The sequence below is a fragment of the Procambarus clarkii genome, chromosome 7 (genome assembly GCF_040958095.1).
Source record: "Procambarus clarkii isolate CNS0578487 chromosome 7, FALCON_Pclarkii_2.0, whole genome shotgun sequence".
NCBI classification, from domain to species: Eukaryota; Metazoa; Arthropoda; class Malacostraca; order Decapoda; family Cambaridae; genus Procambarus; species Procambarus clarkii.
In genome coordinates this window covers 25,226,075-25,253,211 of record NC_091156.1, presented here as the reverse complement: position 1 = coordinate 25,253,211, position 27,137 = coordinate 25,226,075, and the positions used below count along the sequence as shown (strand labels likewise).

The 27,137-nt window shown below is 43.9% G+C and overlaps 1 protein-coding gene across 2 annotated transcripts in view; it reads left to right on the top strand.

Moving 5' to 3' along the window:
* Positions 1-27,137, top strand: part of LOC123761289 (ras-related protein Rac2) — a 257,088-nt gene that overhangs the window by 216,899 nt on the left and 13,052 nt on the right. For both annotated transcript variants that reach the window (XM_045747216.2, XM_069314002.1), the window contains one exon: positions 25,492-25,612. In XM_045747216.2, the coding sequence (XP_045603172.1) occupies positions 25,492-25,612 (121 nt within the window). The remainder of the gene's footprint in view (positions 1-25,491; positions 25,613-27,137) is intronic.

Genomic DNA, 27,137 nt, shown 5'->3' with positions numbered 1-27,137 from the left:
CACAGTGTATTGATCTTTGCGTACCTGGTAGAGCTAGGATTTATCTCCCCAAAAATAGAACCAGAAAACAAAGGGCTGGCGTACCGAAAGGGAAATTATGAGGAGATGAGCAAATTCCCTAAGGGATATACCATGGGACACAGAACTCAGAACTAAGTCTGAACAAGACATAATGGACTATGTCACCAAAAAGTGTCTGGCGGCAGTAAACAGGTTTTATCCCGGCCCGAAAGTAAAAAACCGAGAAGCAAAAGAAGAATCCGTGGTTTAATAAGGCATGAGTGGAAGCAAGGAACTGAACAAAAGGGCGTGGAGGAAATTCTGAAATAACAGAACACCTGAAAGCAGAGAGAGAGAGATATCAGATAAGCAGGAACGAATATGTTAGTGTGAGAAGAGAAGCTGAGAAAAAGTATGAAAATGACATAGCTAATAAAGCCAAGAACGAACAATGCTACTCCACAGTCACATCTGGAAGAAAACAACAGTGAAGGAACAAGTGATGAAACTTGGAACGGGTGAGGACAGGTACATAGAGAATGACAGAGAGGTGTGTAAAGAATTTAACAAGAGGTTCCAGGAGTTCTTCACAATAGAACGAGATGAGGTCACTTCGCTAGGAGAGGTGGCAGTAAACCTGGCGGCCTTGGAAGGGTTCGAAATTACAAGTGATGAGGTCAAGAGGCATCTGTTGGATCTGGACGTGAGAAAGGCTGTGAGCCCAGATGGAATCTCACCATGGGTATTGAAAGAGTGTGCAGAAGCACTTTGCTAGCCACTCTCCGTAGTGTATAGTAGGTCACTGGAGATGGAAGACCTATCAGAAATATGGAAGACAGCTAATGTAGTCCCAATATACAAAAAGGGTGACAGACAAGAGGCACTGAACTACAGGCGAGTGTCCTTAACTTGTGTACCATGAAAGGGGATGGAGAAGAGCGTGTGAAAAAAACTAGCAACACATCTGGTGAGAAGGGACTTCGTGACACCAATCAACATGAGTTCAGGGAGGGTAAATCTTGCCTTACAGGCTTAATAGAATTATACGATCAGGTGACAAAGATTAAGCAAGAAAGAGAAGGATGGGCAGATTGCATTTTCTTTCTTTGACACAGTACCCCATTAAAGGCTGATGCATAAGCTGGAGAAACAGGCAGGAGTAACTGGTAGGGCGCTCCAGTGGATAAGGGAGTACCTAAGCAATAGGAAGCAGAGAGTTACAGTGAGGGGTGAGATCTCAGATTGGCGTGAAGTCACCATTGGGGTCTCACAGAGCTGTGTACTCGGATCTATCCTGTTTCTGATATACGCAAATGATCTCCCAGAGAGTATAAACTTAATCCTCCCAATGTTTGCTGACGACGCCAAAATTGTGAGAAGGATTAAGACAGAGGAGGACAGCTTTAGGCTTCAAGAAGACCTGGACAAGCTGCAGGAATGGTAGAACAAATGATTGTTAGAGTTTATCCAAAGCAAATGTCATGTAATGAAAATAGGTGTAGGGAGCAGGAGACCAGATACAAAGTATCATTTAGGAGATGAAATACACCAAGAGTCAAAGAGACAGAAAGACCTGGGGGTTGATATCACGCCAGACCTGTCCCATGAAGCCCATATCAAGAAGATAACATCAGCAGCATATGCCAGGTTGGCTAACATAAGAACGGCCTTTAGAAATTTGTGTAAGGAATCTTTCAGAACTTTGTATACAACATATTTCAGACCAATCCTGGAGTATACGGCTCTAGCATGGAGTCCATATCTAGTCAAGCATAAGATTAAACTGGGAAAGATTCAAAGGTTTGCCACCAGACTAGTACCCGAACTGAGTGGTTTGAGCTACGAGAAGAGACTACGGGAATTAAATCTCACGTTGACCAGACCACACACAGAGTTGAAGGGACGACGACGTTTCGGTCTGTCCTGGACCATTCTCAAGTCGATTGTGAAGAGGAGATTGATTGATTGATGAAGATTAAGCCACCCAAGAGGTGGCACGGGCATGAATAGCCCGTAAGTGGTACAATTTTTTTTCTCAGTATTCTGAGGTTGCATTTAACCGTCAAGCTGTTATCGCGGGGGAGGATACTGCTTCACAGTCTTTATGAGGGTGTCCAGCTGCTGGACACCTTTGTTGACCAGGAGAGTGGCTGTGTTGGTGGCTTCAGGGGTGGCCACTGCATGATTCAGGAACTCTTAAAGCTCTTCTAAGGTCATTGGTTGCTTCACATTCCAGAAGATAGTGAAGTAATGGCTTTTCTGTGACAGTTTGGCAGAAGATGCACTCTCTCTGTCGGGGTTCACCAATCTCCCAGTTGCATCTGTAATCTAGACGTAGTCTATATAACCTAACTGCTATTTCCCTGTGGATTCCTTTTGGGATATTTAACCTTTCTAATTTGGTTGCCTGAAGATACCATGTTGCAGATGGCGAACCTTCAGCTATTCTCTGGTGTAGGTAGGCTTTGTTGAGATGTGAGAGTTTTTTGGTGATGATGTTTTTTATGTTCTCTAGGCAGGATTGAATTGTTTTATGTATCACTGGATGACGAGTTGCCAATTTAGCAATTTCATCAGCTTTTTCATTTAATGGGATTCCAATATGGGATGGGATCCAGTTTAAAGTTATGTTGAGTCCTTTGCCTTTAGCGACTGCTCCAAGATACAAAATGGTGGTAATTATTTCCACGTTATCTTTCCACTGTTTTTGTCCTAGTATTTGAAGTGCAGCTTTTGAGTCTGTGTGTATGATTGCATTTTGAGTGTTTTGTGCAATCACATTTGCGAATGCCTGTTGTATGGCAAACAGCTCAGTTTGGGTTGATGATACTAGTCCTCCCAGTCTCCAATATGCCTGTACGCTGGCCGTGCAAAGAGCAGCGCCAGCACTCTTATATTCTGTGTCCACCGATCCGTCTGTGAAGATGTGGGTGGATCCTGCTACTGCTATGCTGTACATTTGCTCTTCTATTATGCACCTTAGGATTGTCGGATCATAGGCAGCCTTTTTCATTGGGAGACTTTCTATTACTATTTTGAAAGTAGGCTCTTCCCACGGCGCGGAAGGAGTGTAATTTGGGTGTGGATGATCACCCTCTCTATCAAGAATCATGCTTTTTAAATGTAGTCTGTTTATGACTTTTCCTGCTCTTGCAACCCAAGAGTTTCCATTGTTTTGACCTAGTCCAACGACCAAGGCCTGGCGTACTGGAATTGGATCAGAAGAAATAATTATCTTACTGATAATTGTAGCTGTCCTTTGTGATATTCTTTCTTGTAGAGAGGGCAAACCCGTCTCCAGTCTAAGAGTTTCAAGCCTGGTCCACATGGGGGCTCCCAGTGCGGCTCTCATAGCATTGTTTTGGGCAACTTCAATCTTTTTCCACTGTTGGTGTGATAGATTTGTGAGTGCAGGTGCGGCATAATCGATCACTGATCTGACTGCCTGTACATAGTATGTGCGAAGGACTTGCAGATTGGCTCCTCCAGAGAGGGAGGTTAGCGACCTGAGGATTGCCGTCCGGGCCTCAGTTCGCTCTCTCAAGTAAGTGACCTCAGCATTAAAATTCATGTGTGTGTCCAGGATGATTCTTAGATACTGATAGGTGTCGACCCATTCAATTGGTTGACCCTGTACTGTGAGTTGGATGTTGGGCTTCGCTATTTTTATGGGCATGGCCTTTGACTTTGAGGGGTTGAGTTTGATCCCAATCTGTTTTGCCTCTTTACTGATGCAGTCTAAGCATTTGGGTGCAAGGCGCGCCGCATCCCTTCCTTTTATGATGATGACAAAGTCGTCCGCGTAGTTTAGCAGCCTGCAGTGATGTGGAAGTTTCAACCTCATTATTCTTTCCATTAAACAGTTGAAGAGAAGAGGGCTGAGAATACCTCCTTGCGGTGTACCATTTTCATGTCTTTTGTACTCAGAGACTGTGCCATGAAGTTTTACTCTTGCTTCTCTGTTTATGAGACAATTTTTGGTCCAGGAGAGCAGGTTGCCTCTGACCTCTTTGTCAAAGAGGCAGCAGAGAATAGCTGGGGCGCTAGCCAGTTCAAAGGCTTTTTCGAGGTCCAGGAATATCAGCATTCCTGGTCTGTCATTCAAGTGGGCTAACAGAGTTGTAATACATTCCACTGTGCCAACCCCTCTTCTATAGGCATACATATCATGGTGCAGTTTAGTCATTTTCCACTCCAGTCTATTGAGTGCCATTCTGTCAGCCGTCTTGGCTGCACAGCTTTGGAGAGAGATGGGCCTGGGATTAGCTGGATCTTTGGGTTTTGGGATCGTCACTATGTCTGCACTATTCCAAGCAGAAGGTCTAGTTTGAGAAGTCCAGGCTAAATTAATTAACCTTAGGTATGCAGCGTCTCCCTCTGGGCCGAGGTTTCTAATCATTTTATAGATTATTTTGTCGGCTCCAGGGGATGTATCCTTGGAGTTTTTCTTAGCTCGATTGAGCTCATCCAGAGTGAAGGGGGCATTAGTGTCAGAGACTTCTTCACATGCTGTAAGGATTCTGTGCCACCTTTCTTCCTCTAGTCCGGTCTGTACTGCCAATACATCTGGTGGAAGTTGATTGCTGGCTGCTCTCTCTGCAAACCTGGTTGCCAGTACTTCGGCTTCCTGTTGAGGATCCTTGGGGTGTGGAGCTTTAGGTGTTTTATTCCCTTTGGCTCGGTGAATTTGCTGCCACATCTCTCCGAGAGAGGTGTGTTCATTCAGGTGTGAACACCATTCCAGCCACTTTTGTTCTTTTATTTGTCTAGTCTCTCGATGCACATGTTCCTTGACCTCACAAAGTAAGATCCTGTTGCGATCACTTGGCTGCTTTTTGTATAGCTTTCTTGTTCCATTGAGTCTATGGTTGAGTTCTTTGACACGTTCGCAATAGTACCAATGATCTTTATGGTGTCCGGTGGACTGTTTTTTCAGTGGGATTGAGTGGTTGGCTACACTTTGAATCGCTTTGACAAATTCTTGTTCTGCCTGATTAATGTCTTCGGGAAGATCATAGTTTCTTTGCCACTCTGAAATGAGGTTTTGAAATCGTTCCCAGTTTGCTAAAGCAAAGTTCTAGGCTTCAGATGGAGGCGGAGGTGGGGTGGGTAGGTCTAACTGAAGATCAGTTTGGACCCCATAGTGGTCACTTGTGAGTGTGGGCTCAACTGACCATGTTGCTGCATCTCTTAGGGAGGCTGAAACGAAGGTTAGGTCTAATCTGCCTCCTTGGATGTGGGTAGGTTCATTCTTGTTTCAGTAGGCATCCATCAGTCTCAGGAGACTATGGAGTTTAGGATTTGTATGTCTGGAAGCTGGTCTAGTAGATGTGTAATGTGAATGCCGGCTTTATTTGTTGTGTTCGAGCCCAGTGCCAATCGATGATGGGCATTAAAATCTCCACAAATGATTGTGTTTGTTGTCGCGTGTCCAAATAACACAGAGATCTATTTCGGCATGTGGAGACCTGTACACATTAAACACTTCAAGTTTGTCGTGTCTTAGCTCAATGGTTACTCCCATTACCTCTGTCCCTGCTCCACAATTGGGTGGGCTGGTTATGGACTTGGAGATCAGGTCACATTTTACATAGATTGCACATTCCCTGGATTGCCCATTGATCCATGGGAGGAAGAAGCCTCAATAGCCTGAGGTTTTAGGTTCTAATCCGGCTCGAAGCAAGCTCTCCTGTAGTATCAGGATGTCTATGCCCTTGGTTGCTGCTATGCATTGCAAGTGTTGCAAATTAGTGGGCAGTCCTTGCGCATTCAATTGCAGGATCTTTAGACCTCTAGGTTCTTGGAATTTGGTGATAATTCCGTGGTATTCATGGAGTCTGATGAACACGCCATGGAAGTTGCAATTGGTGTATAGGTTCTTAGTGGACCTGAAATTGACTCATCAATGTCGCTTTCCGACGAGCTGGACTCTATCTGTTTTTTATGGAGGTGTCTCCTGCCCTGCTGTCTTGACGGTGTGGATATTACATCTTCGAATTTCTTGAGCTTGTGCTCAATTGTCTTCCGAGTCTCTATGATTTGCTTGATTCCATGTGATGACAGCAGACTTTCGATCAACTCGGTGACCAAAGTTTTGAGCATTGGCCAGAGAGCGTCCAGTTCTGTGGGAGCACTATTTAATGACGTGCAGGTTTGGGGCCTAGTAGTTTTTAGACCCTTCTCGGTGGTAACTTTGACACTGGAATTGCTACTCCTATTGGCCCCAGTGTGCTTGCTGGATGAAATGGGAGGCCGACTGCTTTGAACATGATTCTTGTGTCCTCCATCTTTCTTTTTGTCCTGTACAGAGGTCTTCTCACCCTTCACCATGGCCGATGGTGAAGGGCCGTGTGCCCCCTCTTCCTGAATGGGTAGACCCCACGCGGTTTTTTGTGGCATGGGAGCTGGTATTAGTTTTGGTGGGGGTTTCGGCTCCGCTGTAGGCGTGGTGGGGTTTGTTTGAAGCCTTTTGAGCCTTTCAGGGCATTTCAAGTTCCAGGCATGGTGTGCCTTGGAGCAATTTGGGCACTTTGCCTGAACAGGGTGGTTTGCTTTGTGTTTATCAATACATGTTTTTGTGTCATGGGGCTGGCTGCAGACTCCGCACCTCACTGGGCGTTGACAGCTATCTTTGTTATGCCCAAATCTCTGACATCTGATGAAGAAGAGGTAGAGACAAGCAATAAATAGGCAAGAGAGAGCTGAGGAGGAAAGTAAGGTGTAGGGGATAGTAGTAATAATGAGAACTGCAGAGGGCCTATTGGCCCATACGAGGCAGCTCCCATTATAACCACCGAATGAGAAAGAGATAGTAATAGGAATAAGAAGAGGATAGCAAGGGAGCGTAGGAGAAGACAACGAACAGAAAAAGGGGAGAAGAGAGAAAGAAAAGGAAAGAGAAAGATAAATGGAAGGGGTAAGCTTATGTTAAGTCACGTTTGTTAGAAAGATTAGAGCATTTGAGAATATACTGTGAAAGGGAAGAGTCCACAGCAACAAAGCCACGACTCAAGTTCATGTTGGGTACATTGTGTATCAGAGCCGATTCTACAAGACGGCGTCTGTGTAGAGTAGAGGCAGGAAAGATTATTTTGGAGGAAGACCAATCAATGGGATGATTAGAATCCCTCACATGGCAGAAGAGAGCATTGTTAGTGTCTGCAGACTTAACACTTCTCTTGTGTTCTTTAAGTCTGTCATTCAGTGTTCGGCCAGTTTCGCCAAAGTATTGGAGAGGACAAGATGAACAGGAAATAGAGTAGACACCAGCAGCATTAGAAGCAGGAGGAGCAGTGTGAACTAGATTGCTACGAAGTGTGTTAGTTTGTCGAAAGGCGAGTTTAATGTCAAGAGGACGAAAGGTATTGGTAAAAGTTTTGAGTTCAGATATGAAAGGAAGGCATAGTACAGTGCTACTAGTGTTGGAAGCAGGTTTAGGATGAAAGAAATTTCGTTTAGCTTGAGAGTAGGCACAGTTGATGAAATGCAAAGGATAACCAAGGTACCTTTGTACCTTTTGGTACAAAAGGATTAAAAATGGGGAGGTCACTTTAGAACAGGAATTCGTACAACTGGTTAGAAATGTTAAAAAAGAGATAAGGAAAGCAAAAAGAAACTATGAAGTTCGCATAGCAGGGCAAGCAAAGACAAATCCTAAAGGGTTTTTTCAGTTATATCGTACTAAGACTAGGGAAAGGATAGGTCCATTAAAAACTGAGACAGGTCAAATAACAGATAGTGATGAAGAGATGAGTAGTATTTTTAATAAATATTTTGTATCTGTATTTACTAAAGAGGAACTTAACAATATGCCTTCAGCCGAACAAGTCTATGTGGGTGGGGACGAGGACAGGTTGACGAGTTTAGCAGTTACCAGGGAGGATGTTCTTAAACAAATAGTAAAAACTCAAACCAAACAAATCCCCAGGGCCGGATGAAGTGTTTGCTAGGGTGCTTAAAGAATGCAAAGAGGAGCTTTGTGACCCACTGTCAACCATATTTAATAAATCAATAGAGTCAGGCAGAGTGCCAGAGTTTTGGAAAGTTGCTAATGTGATACCAGTTTTTAAGAAAGGAGATAGATCACTTGCGTCTAACTATCGACCAATTAGCCTAACGTCTATTGTGGGAAAGTTACTCGAATCTATAATAGCAAATAAAATTCGTCTTCATCTTGAAAAAACATAAATTAATAATTGAGTCGCAACATGGTTTTTATAAATGGCCGTTCATGTTTAACAAATTTGTTATCTTTTTATTCTAGCATTGTTGAGGCAGTTGATAGTGGTAAGGATTGCGATGTTGTATACCTTGACTTTAGCAAAGCTTTTGATACAGTGCCTCATGAAAGACTGATTAAAAAAATAGAGTCTCATGGTATTGGGGGTGCTATATTAAGCTGGATTAGGGCATGGCTATACCAAAGGAAACAGAGAGTTAGTATAAATGGAATCAAGTCAGAGTGGGAAAATGTTGTAAGTGGAGTGCCTCAAGGCTCTGTCCTGGGACCTCTGTTGTTTTATAATATATATAAATGATTTAGATTCAGGTTTGAGTAGCAACATTTGCAAATTTGCCGATGATACGAAAATCGGTAGGGAAATTAATTCGGAGGAGGGACTCACTATCACTTCAAGTTGATCTAGATAGGGTTTTGAAATGGTCAAAGGATTGGCAGATGCAGTTTAATGCTGATAAATGTAAAGTTCTGAGGTTAGGTAATGATGATAGAGTTACAAGATACGAGCTAGATGGTGTTGTGATTGCGAAGTCGGATTGCGAAAGGGATCTGGGAGTTATGATTAGTAAGAATTTAAAACAAAAGGATCAATGCATAAATGTTCGTAATAAGGCAAATCGGACACTTGGATTTATTAATCGCAGCGTTAGTAACAAGACACCTGGTGTGGTTCTCAAGCTATATCTTGCTCTAGTTAGGCCCATTTAGATTATGCAGTTCAGTTTTGGTCGCCATATTATAGAATGGATATAAATTCACTTGAACGTGTCCAGCGTAGGATGACTAAGTTAATTCCCCAAATTAGAAATCTTTCATATGAAGAAAGATTAACAAAGCTTAAGTTGCATTCACTGGAAAGGCGAAGAGTTAGGGGGTGACATGATAGAGGTTTACAAGTGGATGAATGGACATAACCGGGGGGATATTAATAGGGTATTAAAAGTATCAACACAGGACAGAACACGAAACAATGGATATAAATTGGATAAGTTTAGATTTAGGAAAGACTTGGGTAAATACTGGTTCAGTAACAGGGTTGTTGATTTGTGGAACCAATTGCCGCGTAACATTGTGGAGGTGGGGTCCCTCGATTGTTTCAAGCACGGGTTGGACAAGTATATGAGTGGGATTGGGTGGTTATAGAATAGGAGCTGCCTCGTATGGGCCAATAGGCCTTCTGCAGTTACCTTTGTTCTTATGTTCTTATGTTCTTAAGGCGAGAGAATGATTTGTAGATAAAGGCAATTTTAGAATCAAGAAACTGAGGTTCGCTGATGCGTAGAGCGCGGAGGAAGAGAGAGACGAGGACACTTTTCTTAACAGAAGGAGGATGGTAGGAAAAGAAGTGAATGTACATGCCACTATGAATGGGTTTACGGTAGACAGAGAAAGAGAACCCAGACACAGAGCTGTGAACATGAACATCAAGAAAAGGAAGGAGGGAATTAGATTCCCACTCAACTTTGAAATGGATAGAAGGAGCCAGATTGTTAAGAGAGGCGAGGAAAGGCTGGAAAAGATTAAGGTTATGAGGCCATAAAGCAAAAATGTCATCAACATAGCGAAGCCAGAGAGAGGGATGAGTATCAATAGAAGGAAGAAGAACAGTTTCGAAGTATTCCATGTAGAAATTAGCAAGAACAGGGGAGAGAGGGGAACCCATAGCGACACCGAAAGTTTTGAGTGTAATATTTACCGTTGAAAGAGAAAGAGTTAGAGTCAACACAGAGTCTAATAAGATCGAGGAAAACGTCAGTGGGAAGTGGGAGAGGAAAGAGGCCCTCTGACGCCTTCTGTCTGAGGAAAGAGAGAACGTCATCGAGCGGAACATTAGTGAACAGAGAGTCGACATCAAGACTAAGCATCTTACAAGAGGGCTGCAGGCGCAGTCTTTCTATGAAGTCCTGAGAGTGACGAAGGTGGGCAGGGGAAAAAGTGCCAAGGTAAGGTGTCAGGGTTTTTAGACGTGATTGATAAATCTCACGTCACTGAGAGACAGATGAGTTAGGGGGGACATGATCACCACATACAAGATTCTCAGAGGAATTGATAGGGTTATCTTGAGATGATTTCGGGGTTTAGTGTTCCCGCGGCCCGGTCCTCGACCAGGGCCTCCACCCCCAGGAAGCAGCCCGTAGCAGCTGTCTAACTCCCAGGTCCCTATTTACTGCTAGGTAACAGGGGCATCAGGGTGAAAGAAGCATTTTGTCCATTTGTCTCCGCCTCCACCGGGAATTGAACCGGAACCTCAGGACTACGAATCAGATGTGTTGTCCACCCAGCTGTCAGGCGCCGGGTAAATAAAGACAGACTATTTAACACAAGGGGCACACGCACTAGGGGACATTGGTGGAAACTGAGTGCCCAAATGAGCCACAGAGACAATTGGAAAGAATTTTTTCAGTGTCAGAGTGGTTGACAAATGGAATGCATTAGGAAGTGATGTGGTGGAGGCTGACTCCATATACAGTTTTAAGTGTAGATATGATAGAGCCCAATAGGCTCAGGAATCTATACATTAGTTGATTGATAGTTGAGAGGCGGGACCAAAGAGCCAGAGCATAACCCCCGCAAACACATCTAGGTGAGTACAACTAGGTAAGTACAAGCAGGTGTGCACAAGCAGGTGTACACAAGCAGGTGTACACAAGCAGGTGTGCACAAGCAGGTGTACACAAGCAGGTGTACACAAGCCTCCAATCACTTATAAACTAAATAATACTCCTCTACAACATGTAATACAAAGCAAATATTAATTTTATCGAGTGTCACCTCGACACGGTCCTACACTGCCGCTGGCGGCGTCTGACAAGTGAGCCTATACTTCAGGCGCGGCACAACACTTTGTTACGGGCCATTGCGCCTGTGTCACCCCTTGTGTGGCTTAATCTTCATTAATCAATCAATCAAAAGTTTAGTCATTCGTCTCCCGTCAACGATGATGCTCGTAACTGTTGTGGGAAAATCTGACTCAAATATTTTAATTGAATAATGAAAAACTTCAATAGCTACGAAGGACCACCACTTTTGTGAAAAACTGGAAAACTAAGGAGAGCAAGTGATTATTAGTTAATTCCAAGAACTAGTGTCCTATGGATTTTAATGAGACTGTATGTTATCATGACATAAGAATCAAATTCACTTTCACAAAATGTGGCGTACGAGCACTAAGATACGATGACGTCTTAGCACCAATAATCTAATGCTGGTTCTGCATTAGATGGAAATGTAAATATTAAATCATATTATAGTACATACACAGATATAATTAAGATATAAAATGATATCAGAAAATAATGTATGTTAAATATAAATGATCAGTAAATTGCGATTTCAATGGAAATCATTCATGTGACTAAATATTAGTCTTCTTCTCAGAATCATAAACTACTAGAAATATAAGACCAGCTTAACTGTTCAGTTGGATTGGTTGTAACGTGTGGGACAGTCCTGGCGTTGTACTTGCTGTAACACGTTGTTCCAGCACACACATGGAATGGAAAGTTATTCTTCCTTCCGCTGCTGCAACTCCAACTGAAATCACGATTAGAATGTCAAATATGCCTAAGCTAGAGTTAATATGCCACTATTTCTGACTGAAAAGTGGGAGCCTGGGTGAAACTGAAACTCTGGTGATGGCGTTATCGCGCGATTTGACCTACACGTAAATGTTAAACAATTGCACTTATTAACAAACATCAGTAGTAAATTGAAAAATTATGCTCGCTGGAACTTGTGTTGAAAGTAGATGTTTGTAGAAGTGTCTCAGAGTTCGTGACACAGCCACGAACTCTGGCACTCGTTGTTGCAAGGATGACGTATATAAGAGTCGCTGTAGTGGGAGTTCCTCAACACAGTGACTATGGCAGTATGCATGCCAACGCCCCTCCCTCGGCTTCTCTTTCCCCCTTCCTCGGGTTGCGCATGCGCGTTGCTCTTAGTAGGGACCTCGAGCGTAAATTAATTTCTGTATTTTGAAGTAAATTAGGAAAGGAAGGAATTATGACGAATATTTACGTCATAAATAAATGTATGACGTGACATTTACGTCATACATTTACACATTAAATATCGGACAGCCCCTGTCCGGGCGTGCCCCGTACCGATGTCATCAGCCCCTGTCCGAGCGTGCCCCGTACTGACGTCATCAGCCCCTGTCCGAGCGTGCCCCGTACTGACGTCATCAGCCCTGTCCGAGCGTGTCCCGTACTGACGTCATCAGCCCCTGTCCGAGCGAGCCCGTACTGACGTCATCAGCCCCTGTCCGGGCGTGCCCTTACTGACGTCATCAGCCCCTGTCCGAGCGTGCCCCGTACTGACGTCATCAGCCCCTGTCCGAGCGTGCCCCGTACTGACGTCATCAGCCCCTGTCCGAGCGTGCCCCGTACTGACGTCATCAGCCCCTGTCCGAGCGTGCCCCGTACTGACGTCATCAGCCCCTGTCCGAGCGTGTCCCGTACTGACGTCATCAGCCCCTGTCCGAGCGAGCCCGTACTGACGTCATCAGCCCCTGTCCGGGCGTGCCCTTACTGACGTCATCAGCCCCTGTCCGAGCGTGCCCCGTACTGACGTCATCAGCCCCTGTTCGAGCGTGTCCCGTACTGACGTCATCAGCCCCTGTCCGAGCGAGCCCGTACTGACGTCATCAGCCCCTGTCCGAGCGTGTCCCGTACTGACGTCATCAGCCCCTGTCCGAGCGAGCCCGTACTGACGTCATCAGCCCCTGTCCGAGCGTGCCCCGTACTGACGTCATCAGCCCCTGTCCGAGCGTGTCCCGTACTGACGTCATCAGCCCCTGTCCGAGCGAGCCCGTACTGACGTCATCAGCCCCTGTCCGAGCGTGTCCCGTACTGACGTCATCAGCCCCTGTCCGAGCGAGCCCGTACTGACGTCATCAGCCCCTGTCCGAGCGTGTCCCGTACTGACGTCATCAGCCCCTGTCCGGGCGTGCCCTTACTGACGTCATCAGCCCCTGTCCGAGCGTGCTCCATACTGACGTCATCAGCCCCTGTCCGAGCGTGTCCCGTACTGACGTCATCAGCCCCTGTCCGAGCGTGCTCCATACTGACGTCATCAGCCCCTGTCCGAGCGTGTCCCGTACTGACGTCATCAGCCCCTGTCCGAGCGAGCCCGTACTGACGTCATCAGCCCCTGTCCGGGCGTGCCCTTACTGACGTCATCAGCCCCTGTCCGAGCGTGCTCCATACTGACGTCATCAGCCCCTGTCCGAGCGTGCCCATACTGACGTCATCAGCCCCTGTCCGAGCGTGCCCGTACTGACGTCATCAGCCCCTATCCGAGCGCCCCGAGGCAAAGACATCACTTCATCACCTAATAAATTAAAGATTAGGACTGTTTTAACATACACATGTACCATACTGGGTGTAGGGTAGTATACACATGTACCATGCTGGGTGTAGGGAAGTATACACATGTACCATGCTGGGTGTAGGGTAGTATACACATGTACCATGCTGGGTGTAGGGAAGTATACACATGTACCATGCTGGGTGTAGGCAAGTATACACATGTACCATACTGGGTGTAGGGTAGTATACACATGTACCATGCTGGGTGTAGGGAAGTATACACATGTACCATGCTGGGTGTAGGGAAGTATACACATGTACCATGCTGGGTGTAGGCAAGTATACACATGTACCATACTGGGTGTAGGGTAGTATACACATGTACCATGCTGGGTGTAGGCAAGTATACACATGTACCATACTGGGTGTAGGGTAGTATACACATGTACCATGCTGGGTGTAGGGAAGTATACACATGTACCATGCTGGGTGTAGGGAAGTATACACATGTACCATGCTGGGTGTAGGGAAGTATACACATGTACCATGCTGGGTGTAGGGAAGTATACACATGTACCATGCTGGGTGTAGGGTAGTATACACATGTACCATGCTGGGTGTAGGGAAGTATACACATGTACCATGCTGGGTGTAGGCAAGTATACACATGTACCATGCTGGGTGTAGGGAAGTATACACATGTACCATGCTGGGTGTAGGGAAGTATACACATGTACCATGCTGGGTGTAGGGAAGTATACACATGTACCATGCTGGGTGTAGGGAAGTATACACATGTACCATGCTGGGTGTAGGGAAGTATACACATGTACCATGCTGGGTGTAGGCAAGTATACACATGTACCATGCTGGGTGTAGGGAAGTATACACATGTACCATGCTGGGTGTAGGGTAGTATACACATGTACCATGCTGGGTGTAGGGAAGTATACACATGTACCATGCTGGGTGTAGGCAAGTATACACATGTACCATGCTGGGTGTAGGGTAGTATACACATGTACCATGCTGGGTGTAGGGTAGTATACACATGTACCATGCTGGGTGTAGGAAAAACTGCTTACTTCTCTACTAGAAGCAGAGATGTGAGCAGTTTTTGTTCAAGCAACAATCCAAACAATACATCACAATAGGAATAGGCACAATCATTAGGCTCCAGATTAGGTATAGATACTCTCTATCTACATGTATATATGAAGATTGTACAATACGTACAATCTACGGCTTGGGAGCCGGTCGGCGGAGAGGACAGCACTCTGTACTTGTGATCCTGGGTTCGATCCCGGGCGCCGGCGAGAAACAATAGGCAGATTTTCTTTCACCCTATGTCCCTGCTACCTATCAGTAAAATAGGTACCTGGGTGTTAGTCAGCTGTCACGGGCTGCTTCCTGGGGGTGTAGGCCTGGTCGAGGACCGGGCCGCGGGGACACTAGAAGTCCCGAAATCATCTCAAGATCTACATATATACAATCTACGCACTCTGTACACTGCAGTCATAGGTACAATGATTAAACTCAATCCACATTCGGTATAGGTACAATCAATACACACATACGAATAAGTATAGCTTCAACAATTACACTTTATCAACAATAAGAATAGACAAAACCCTTACACTCCATCTGAGTAGCAATACTTACAATCATTGCACTCCATCAAGAGTACGAATATATACAATCATTACATAACCTTTACAGTAGGTACAGGTACAATCATTTCATAACCTTCACAGTAGGTACAGGTACAATCAACACATAACCTCACAGTAGGTACGGGTACAATCATTTCATAACGTTCACAGTACGTACAGGTACAATCATTACATAACGTTCACAGTAGGTACAGGTACAATCATTACATAACCTTCACAGTAGGTACAGGTACAATCATTACATAACCTTCACAGTAGGTACAGGTACAATCATTACATAACCTTCACAGTAGGTACAAGTACAATCAACACATAACCTCACAATAGGTACAGGTTACCTACCAATACATACCAATATATATGTAGATAAGAGAGGCATTGGAGATGATTGTTTAAGAAGCCAGGGCTGTCTCACAATTCATGTTACCATATGTAAGGACTCACATATAAAACAGTCTATGAATATACAATAATTATTTACCTATGGAAAGAAAATGCCACGATGGAACGCCACTGAATTGGACTAATTAGGGCCTTGTAAGTTAGCATATATTTTTTCTATTTTTTTTTCTCATCATTTTTTTCCCAAACGGTTATATAAACATACAACAAATTAATAAGCTACTGTTTGGAAAATATAATATTCTTAATACTAATAGATCTTTATATAGGTCTTGTATAGATCTTTTATTTTGTAATTTCTTTAAGTTATTTGCTTAATACGTCGCAGTAACTAAATGTGTCACTTTTTTATATATGAAAGAATGTAGTTTAAGTATTTGTTAACCTACACTGTACACGTGTTATTTGGACCAGGATATCAAAGGGAGGGTTATCTTAACCTGGATATCAAAGGGAGGATTATTTGGACCAGGATATCAAAGGGAGGGTTATCTTCACCTGGATATCAAAGGGAGGATTATTTTGACCTGGATATCAAAGGGAGCTTTTGTATCATCAGAAAACAGTTGGAACTATTATGAAAAAAATCGTTAAAAAAGGCAATGAATTGAGAAAATCAGAGTTTTGTGGGTCAAATCACAAATCGTGAGAAACATGAAACATTATCAAAATATTAGTATATTCGATTATGTTTACTTGAAATCACAAACCCTGAAAACCGAGAAAAACCATCATTATATTACCAAATTCGAGGAATTTTACCTCAAATCATGATGCGAGATTTCATGGTATTTAGATCATTAAAATGCATGTGAAAACATTGTTTTAAATACAAATGATACAAATTAATGTGTTTTCATTAGAATTCGCTTGATTTTCTGTTTATTTTACCGAAAGATGTACACCTAAAGCCGCTTTATTCCGGCTCAAACCGTAGTGTTGTAAGGTAACACTGTCAGTAGTGTTGTAAGGTAACCCTGTGAGTAGTGTTGTAAGGTAACACTGTCAGTAGTGTTGTAAGGTAACACTGTCAGTAGTGTTGTAAGGTAACACTGTCAGTAGTGTTGTAAGGTAACACTGTGAGTAGTGTTGTAAGGTAACACTGTCAGTAGTGTTGTAAGGTAACACTGTCAGTAGTGTTGAAAGGTAACACTGTGAGTAGTGTTGTAAGGTAACACTGTCAGTAGTGTTGTAAGGTAACACTGTCAGTAGTGTTGTAAGGTAACACTGTCAGTAGTGTTGTAAGGTAACACTGTCAGTAGTGTTGTAAGGTAACACTGTCAGTAGTGTTGTAAGGTAACCCTGTGAGTAGTGTTGTAAGGTAACACTGTCAGTAGTGTTGTAAGGTAACCCTGTGAGTAGTGTTGTAAGGTAACACTGTCAGTAGTGTTGTAAGGTAACACTGTCAGTAGTGTTGTAAGGTAACACTGTCAGTAGTGTTGTAAGGTAACACTGTCAGTAGTGTTGTAAGGTAACACTGTCAGTAGTGTTGTAAGGTAACCCTGTGAGTAGTGTTGTAAGGTAACACTGTCAGTAGTGTTGTAAGGTAACCCTGTGAGTAGTGTTGTAAGGTAACACTGTCAGTAGTGTTGTAAGGTAACACTGTCAGTAGTGTTGTAAGGTAACACTGTCAGTAGTGTTGTAAGGTAACACTGTCAGTAGTGTTGTAAGGTAACACTGTCAGTAGTGTTGTAAGGTAACACTGTCAGTAGTGTTGTAAGGTAACACTGTGAGTAGTGTTGTAAGGTAACACTGTCAGTAGTGTTGTAAGGTAACACTGTCAGTAGTGTTGTAAGGTAACACTGTGAGTAGTGTTGTAAGGTAACACTGTCAGTAGTGTTGTAAGGTAACACTGTCAGTAGTGTTGTAAGGTAACACTGTCAGTAGTGTTGTAAGGTAACACTGTCAGTAGTGTTGTAAGGTAACACTGTCAGTAGTGTTGTAAGGTAACACTGTCAGTAGTGTTGTAAGGTAACACTGTCAGTAGTGTTGTAAGGTAACACTGTGAGTAGTGTTGTAAGGTAACACTGTCAGTAGTGTTGTAAGGTAACACTGTCAGTAGTGTTGTAAGGTAACACTGTCAGTAGTGTTGTAAGGTAACACTGTCAGTAGTGTTGTAAGGTAACACTGTGAGTAGTGTTGTAAGGTAACACTGTCAGTAGTGTTGTAAGGTAACACTGTCAGTAGTGTTGTAAGGTAACACTGTCAGTAGTGTTGTAAGGTAACACTGTCAGTAGTGTTGTAAGGTAACACTGTGAGTAGTGTTGTAAGGTAACACTGTCAGTAGTGTTGTAAGGTAACCCTGTGAGTAGTGTTGTAAGGTAACACTGTCAGTAGTGTTGTAAGGTAACACTGTCAGTAGTGTTGTAAGGTAACACTGTCAGTAGTGTTGTAAGGTAACACTGTGAGTAGTGTTGTAAGGTAACACTGTCAGTAGTGTTGTAAGGTAACACTGTGAGTAGTGTTGAAAGGTAACACTGTGAGTAGTGTTGTAAGGTAACACTGTCAGTAGTGTTGTAAGGTAACACTGTCAGTAGTGTTGTAAGGTAACACTGTCAGTAGTGTTGTAAGGTAACACTGTCAGTAGTGTTGTAAGGTAACACTGTCAGTAGTGTTGTAAGGTAACCCTGTGAGTAGTGTTGTAAGGTAACACTGTCAGTAGTGTTGTAAGGTAACCCTGTGAGTAGTGTTGTAAGGTAACACTGTCAGTAGTGTTGTAAGGTAACACTGTCAGTAGTGTTGTAAGGTAACACTGTCAGTAGTGTTGTAAGGTAACACTGTCAGTAGTGTTGTAAGGTAACACTGTCAGTAGTGTTGTAAGGTAACACTGTCAGTAGTGTTGTAAGGTAACACTGTGAGTAGTGTTGTAAGGTAACACTGTCAGTAGTGTTGTAAGGTAACACTGTCAGTAGTGTTGTAAGGTAACACTGTGAGTAGTGTTGTAAGGTAACACTGTCAGTAGTGTTGTAAGGTAACACTGTCAGTAGTGTTGTAAGGTAACACTGTCAGTAGTGTTGTAAGGTAACACTGTCAGTAGTGTTGTAAGGTAACACTGTCAGTAGTGTTGTAAGGTAACACTGTCAGTAGTGTTGTAAGGTAACACTGTCAGTAGTGTTGTAAGGTAACACTGTGAGTAGTGTTGTAAGGTAACACTGTCAGTAGTGTTGTAAGGTAACACTGTCAGTAGTGTTGTAAGGTAACACTGTCAGTAGTGTTGTAAGGTAACACTGTCAGTAGTGTTGTAAGGTAACACTGTGAGTAGTGTTGTAAGGTAACACTGTCAGTAGTGTTGTAAGGTAACACTGTCAGTAGTGTTGTAAGGTAACACTGTCAGTAGTGTTGTAAGGTAACACTGTCAGTAGTGTTGTAAGGTAACACTGTGAGTAGTGTTGTAAGGTAACACTGTCAGTAGTGTTGTAAGGTAACACTGTCAGTAGTGTTGTAAGGTAACACTGTCAGTAGTGTTGTAAGGTAACACTGTCAGTAGTGTTGTAAGGTAACACTGTGAGTAGTGTTGTAAGGTAACACTGTCAGTAGTGTTGTAAGGTAACACTGTCAGTAGTGTTGTAAGGTAACACTGTCAGTAGTGTTGTAAGGTAACACTGTCAGTAGTGTTGTAAGGTAACACTGTCAGTAGTGTTGTAAGGTAACAAATGATGAATGTAACTAAGAGCTGTATCATGTTGGGTCTCGGTAGTACAGTCGGCTTCGTTCTCGACGCACAATCGAGAATTCCATGTCGGAAACCCGGACGGAACAGAAATGGTTGGGCACATTTTCAATCTCCTAACGCCTCTGTTCACCTAGCAGTGAGTAGGTACTCAGGAGCTAGTCAGCTAGTGTGGTTGCATCCTGGGGGGGGCAGTAATTAGGCCTATGGGGAGATTTCAATATAAGCCTAACGTGTCTAAAAAGACTCTGGCTGCCTGTTCCCCGACACAATGATTTATAGAATAATAATTCATTGCGTCGGGGACAGGAAGCCAGGGTGTATCTATACACTTTAGGCTTACATCGAGGTCTTTAACCTCACCCCCTCCCAACAAGGCCGAATTACTGACCCTGTTCAGGAGGCAACCCCTCAACAAGCTGACTCCTGAGTACCTACTTACTGCTAGGTGAACAGGCACATTAGGTGATAGGAAATGCACCCAAGCATTTTTGTCTCGTCAGGTATTCGAACCCGGAATTTTTTATTGTGAGTCGAGAACGAAGCCCACTGTACTACCGGGACCCTAAAGGAGTGTTTTGCTTAGGTAACACTTGCCTTAGTCACCACACACTTACCTTAGTCACCACACACTTGCCTTAGTCACCACACACCTGCCTTAGTCACCACACATATACCTTAGTCATGTGTTGTCTGGTGATCATGTGTTGTCTGGTGATCATATGTTGTCTGGTGATCATGTGTTGTCTGGTGATCATGTGTTGTCTGGTGATCATGTGTTGTCTGGTGATCATGTGTTGTCTGGTGATCATGTGTTGTCTGGTGATCATGTGTTGTCTGGTGATCATGTGTTGTCTGGTGATCATGTGTTGTCTGGTGATCATGTGTTGTCTGGTGATCATGTGTTGTCTTGTGATCATATGTTATCTGGTGATCATGTGTTGTCTGGTGATCATGTGTTGTCTGGTGATCATGTGTTGTCTGGTGATCATGTGTTGTCTGGTGATCATGTGTTGTCTGGTGATCATGTGTTGTCTGGTGATCATGTGTTGTCTTGTGATCATATGTTATCTGGTGATCATGTGTTGTCTGGTGATCATATGTTGTCTGGTGATCATGTGTTGTCTGGTGATCATGTGTTGTCTGGTGATCATATGTTGTCTAGTGATCATGTGTTGTCTTGTGATCATATGTTATCTGGTGATCATGTGTTGTCTTGTGATCATATGTTATCTGGTGATCATGTGTTGTCTGGTGATCATGTGTTGTCTGGTGATCATGTGTTGTCTGGTGATCATGTGTTGTCTGGTGATCATGTGTTGTCTGGTGATCATGTGTTGTCTTGTGATCATATGTTATCTGGTGATCATGTGTTGTCTGGTGATCATATGTTGTCTGGTGATCATGTGTTGTCTGGTGATCATGTGTTGTCTGGTGATCATATGTTGTCTAGTGATCATGTGTTGTCTTGTGATCATATGTTATCTGGTGATCATGTGTTGTCTTGTGATCATATGTTATCTGGTGATCATGTGTTGTCTGGTGATCATGTGTTGTCTTGTGATCATATGTTATCTGGTGATCATGTCAACCTTCCCTCCTCAAACAACTTTTCCTCCTCCGTGCCGGCACTCGGGCAAACGTTTTATCATTTTTTCTGACGTCACTAAAGTGTTCATCTTTTCCTCTTTCCTGGCGTCGCTGGTGACAGGATGTGTCATCCAGGATGTATGTCACCGAGTATGTGTATTACTAACGGTGTATTGACCTAGTTTGTGCTTGCTGGGGTTGATCTATGTTCTTTTGGCCCGCCTCTCAACTGACAATCAATCAACTTTTTCCCCCAGACACACACACACACAGAATTGCTTGGAAACACATAAATTTTTGCAGAAATGCTGCAATGCAACCCAAGTTCCAAGACCGCTTTAGAGGAAGCAACTATGAAAGCAGGTACATCACAGGAAGCTGCAAAGTGCACTGAACAAATGCTGGAAAGAAAAAGAGCTGTTATAGTTGTAGGAGTACAGGAACCGGAAGGATCCAACCAGGAGGAGTGGAGAAGTAAGGACCGAGCAACTGTGACAGAGATCTTGGAGGGTCTGCATATGAAAGGGTCTAATGCCAACAAAGAGGTTTTCAGGCTGGGTGGCTACTAGAAGGAAAGGAAACGATTGATAAACGATTGATTGCTCATAAACGAGACAAAAAAAAGAGGAAATCCTATCCAGGAAGAGCAAACTTAATGATGTTAGGGGATTCAACGAAGTCTTTCTGCAAAGGGACATAATGAAGGAAGAGAGAAGGAAAGCTGCAGATGCAAGGAAGAGATGCAAAGAAAGGGTTGGGGATGTAGGAGCCACAGGACTCGGCTCATTATCTCCAGTACCTACGGAGGGGAGTGGGAATCCCCCCACCAGCAGACCAGCACCCTCAGGGAGGAATGTAACATAAGCCTCCTACCATCCCACCCCACAAACACCCCCCACCAATCACCTGCACCTCCTCAGACAGTAAAGTCTCTCTTCAGACCATGTCCCCCATGCTCCCTGACCCCAGCCCCTCCCATGTCCCCCCCCTTCCCCAGCCCTCCTTCGCCCACCCAAGACCTTCCCTGTTTCCGCACCCCATACCCTCCCCTGTTTCTCCAGCCCATACCCTTCCCAGTTTCCCCACCCCAAGATCTCCTTCCTAACCCACCTCCCTCCCTCCCTCCCTGTCCCACTCTCCAGGCTCCCTTTCCCTCTCCAACCCCTAACTACCCTGTCAACCCACCCAGACACCGTTGCATACCTCAACCCGTGACCTCCCTCCCTCACCCCAACAAATACCCCCCCCTCCATTCCATGCCCTAACTAACCCCCAACCCCATACCCTCTCAGCCACACCATCTAAGACCTTGTTAGCCCCCTTGTACCAGATCCCCCCAACCCCCTCACACCCCAGATCCCCCAGGTCTTCCTTCCTGGGTTCTCCCACACCGGACACCCCTTGCCTCCCAACTCCAGTGGAATCAACAGAAATTGAGGATGGACAAAATAGAGTCAGCTTCCAGGTAATGTACTCGAATATAAATGGAATTACAAGCAAGGCAACCGAATTTAGGGAAAGAGCACAAGAAGGGAACCCTTCTTGTGCTCTTTTGGTAATTGGACTCATGAAGCCAGCTGGGGTGTCACCACCTCACCAAGGGACGCAGGAGCCAGCTGGGGTGTCACCACCTCACCAAGGGACGCAGGAGCCAGCTGGGGTGTCACCACCTCACCAAGGGACGCAGGAGCCAGCTGGGGTGTCACCACCTCACCAAGGGATGCAGGAGCCATCTGGTGGTGGCAGTTTCAACAGGTTCTACGCCCATTACAAGTGGTTCATAATGTGTGGGATGATTCTTGCAGCATTTCGCTTCGTTCCACGATATTAATCCTTCTCTCCAGGAAGGATTAACTTAGTCATCCTACGCTGGACACGTTCAAGTGAATTTATATCCATTCTATAGTACGGCGACCAAAACTGAACTGCATAATCTAAATAGGGCCTAACCAGAGCTAGATATAGCTGAAGAACCACACCAGGTGTCTTGTTACTAATGCTTCGATTAATAAACCCCAGTGTCCTATTTGCCTTATTACGAACATTCATGCATTGATCCTTCTCTCCAGGAATCAAGTGAAAAAGATATCCTGGTGGCGGGTGTTGTGGTTCAACTCCTACACGATAACCACCGTTAATATTCAAATTTCTCTCATTTCTTTAACATCAAAAGGAAGCCTAGCTTTTATCCTCTAATTTGAGCTTTATTTTTAAGGCAACGAACAAAAAGGTAAATATTTTTAATTATTTCGCCAGTGAAACGGTCAAAATTAGCGTCGGTTCTGGAGAGTTGACCGATAATATTTGTATTTTTTTGTAATTGAATTCTTAAAAATACTCAGATAAATTTAATACAAGTAATTTCTGTCTGTTGCTAATGTTAGTAACATCATTAGAAGTAATATAGATTCGAATATTTCTGGCAACGTTTTGGGGACGAAAATCCATATTTTCGTTCATTCCTTGCTTCATATATTCACATATAACGAAAATGCTCCAGGCTTTGCAATGTCGTAATTACTGTTATTCAGAGTTCCGTAATTATTATTTCATTCATACATTTAAATATTTATCAACAAATTTCACATAACATTTAATTAGTACGAAAGATATTATATGTAATTAATGTGATGGTAAGATAACAACTCTAAGAGAACAACAAGTAAACATTCACTTTTCATATGGTCAACACACTTTCATACGGTCAACACACTTTCATATGGTCAACACACTTTCATATGGTCAACACACTTTCATATGGTCAACACACTTTCATACGGTCAACACACTTTCATACGGTCAACACACTTTCATACGGTCAACACACTTTCATACGGTCAACACACTTTCATACGGTCAACACACTTTCATATGGTCAACACACTTTCATACGGTCAACACACTTTCATACGGTCAACACACTTTCATACGGTCAACACACTTTCATATGGTCAACACACTTTCATACGGTCAACACACTTTCATACGGTCAACACACTTTCATATGGTCAACACACTTTCATATGGTCAACACACTTTCATACGGTCAACACACTTTCATACGGTCAACACACTTTCATACGGTCAACACACTTTCATACGGTCAACACACTTTCATATGGTCAACACACTTTCATACGGTCAACACACTTTCATACGGTCAACACACTTTCATACGGTCAACACACTTTCATATGGTCAACACACTTTCATATGGTCAACACACTTTCATACGGTCAACACACTTTCATACGGTCAACACACTTTCATATGGTCAACACACTTTCATACGGTCAACACACTTTCATACGGTCAACACACTTTCATACGGTCAACACACTTTCATATGGTCAACACACTTTCATACGGTCAACACACTTTCATACGGTCAAAACACTTTCATATGGTCAACACACTTTCATACGGTCAACACACTTTCATACGGTCAACACACTTTCATATGATCAACACACTTTCATATGGTCAACACACTTTCATATGGTCAACACACTTTCATATGGTCAACACACTTTCATATGGTCAACACACTTTCATATGGTCAACACACTTTCATATGGTCAACACACTTTCATATGGTCAACACACTTTCATATGGTCAACACACTTTCATATGATCAACACACTTTCATATGGTCAACACACTTTCATATGGTCAACACACTTTCATATGGTCAACACACTTTCATATGGTCAACACACTTTCATATGATGAACACACTTTCATATGATCAACACACTTTCATATGATCAACACACTTTCATACGGTCAACACACTTTCATACGGTCAACACACTTTCATACGGTCAACACACTTTCATACGATCAACACAAAAAACTGTATGTAAATTATTTGTTGAATAAACCTTGATAATGACCCTTTAGCTGCACCGTTTGGCATCATGAATCCAAGTATCACAAACACTCATCAAGTGATGAGTCAGGAAATCATCACAACACCGCTGCAAGCGTAAACGCATGAGTAAAATTTGTGCGTCAAGTTTGAATGGTCCCCAAGCCAACATGCATCAGAAAACTTTTGACCCCTGAAGGATTCGAACTCGGGCAGCCAGGGCCTCCATACCTCTTGGCATGTCCAGTACTATAACCACTCAACCAAAGAGCTTTCTGATGCATGTTGGCTTGGGAACCATTCAAGCTAGACGCACAAATGTTACTCATGCGGCTCCAGCATCATGATGAAGTGAGTTGATGAAATATCTGTTGTTCACCTAGCAGTAAATAGGCACCTGGGAGTTAGACAGCTGCTATGGGATGCTTCCTGGAGGTTGGGGGGGGGGGTTACAAAATGGAGGCCTGGTCGAGGACCGGGCCGCAGGGACGCTAAGCCCCGAAATCCTCTCGAGATAACCATAAGATATAACCCCCTTTCTTTAATAACACCCCTTTGTTATAATATAAGTAATGATTACTTGATATCATTTTTTATTTATCATTTATCAAATATTTATCATATTTATCATTTAACTAATTATTCTAAATGAACATTAATTAATTGTTCACATTATGCATGATCAACGTTCACACCAAAAACGTTCATGGAGAGTAACATATTCCTTCACCCACAGACAAGCGTTTTCTTGGTGTGTTTTGAGCTGGTGAACCGAACGTCTCTGGAGAACGTGAAGACGGTGTGGGTGCCGGAGGTGAGGCGCGAGTGTGGCAAGAGTGTCCCCGCGGTGCTTGTGGGTGAGTACAGCTCTTAGTGAGAGTTGTGGTGTGGCAAGAGTGTCCCCGCGGTGCTTGTTGGTGAGTACAGCTCTTACTGAGAGTTGTGGTGTGGCAAGAGTGTCCCCGCGGTGCTTGTGGGTGAGTACAGCTCTTACTGAGAGTTGTGGTGTGGCAAGAGTGTCCCCGCGGTGCTTGTTGGTGAGTACAGCTCTTACTGAGAGTTGTGGTGTGGCAAGAGTGTCCCCGCGGTGCTTGTTGGTGAGTACAGCTCTTACTGAGAGTTGTGGTGTGGCAAGAGTGTCCCCGCGGTGCTTGTGGGTGAGTACAGCTCTTACTGAGAGTTGTGGTGTGGCAAGAGTGTCCCCGCGGTGCTTGTGGGTGAGTACAGCTCTTAGTGAGAGTTGTGATGTGGAAGGAGTGTCCCCGCGGTGCTTGTGGGTGAGTACAGCTCTTACTGAGAGTTGTGGTGTGGCAAGAGTGTCCCCGCGGTGCTTGTGGGTGAGTACAGCTCTTACTGAGAGTTGTGGTGTGGCAAGAGTGTCCCCGCTGTGCTTGTGGGTGAGTACAGCTCTTAGTGAGAGTTGTTGTAATGTGGCAGGGTGCTGCCAGGTGGCAGAGTGCGGTGATAGGCTAGAGTGAACAGTGTGGGGGAATCTACCGGTGATTGCTTTGATTATTAATTCAATGAATTGTATTTAATTGTATTAATTACGTCTAATTGGACTGTATTTTATGATTTATTGTCACCAGTAAACTTCACTTCACACATTTTGGGGACGTTTCATGTTTTAATGTTAGGTTTGTAGTGTGAGAGCTGGTCCTCCAGCACCTGACTCGGTCTGCCTCATGTGGTCAGTCCTGGACCTGTATTAATGGTGACCGTGAGTAGTGGGACCTGTATTAATGGTGACCGTCTGGTGTGTTCACAATGTACCCGAGGGGAAATAATACAAAGTAACAACTAAAAACAACAGATATGATTCCAATGTAGCACTTAAGTGTGGTTAGTTAGAAACTCCTACCATTGTGGGTGGGGAGAGTTGGCCAATATATCTGAGCAAAAATGAACCGAACTGGCACTTCCCTTATTCTGAGGTTGCGTAGTCTCGGCCGCAAATAGCAACTAATGTGAGTCGCGCGGCTTTCTTGGACCCGCTGGGAGTAAATTTGTGTTGTGGGAGTGAGCTCCTGTGAGCAGTCAGTGTGACACAACCCTCCATAGTATGGCTGCCGCCGCCTCCCACTACCTCCACCTGCCTCACACAGGCCTCATTACATTCTCAGATCCGGAAGGAGGAACGGATTTGATGTGAACTTTTTATTTACTATATATTTATTTTAGTATATTCATGTTATTGTGTAACCAGCCCTAAGACAGGTGGATTTTATATTAAATTAGCTAAATTTACTAAATTTTTTGTAAATTAGCAAAGCCCCCTTATTGTTGTGATTAAGGCGCTCGCCTGGCGGGCGTGGTGGGCTCCTGGTGTGTCCTCAGCCGTGGTGGGCTCCTGGTGTGTCCTCAGTCGTGGTGGGCTCCTGG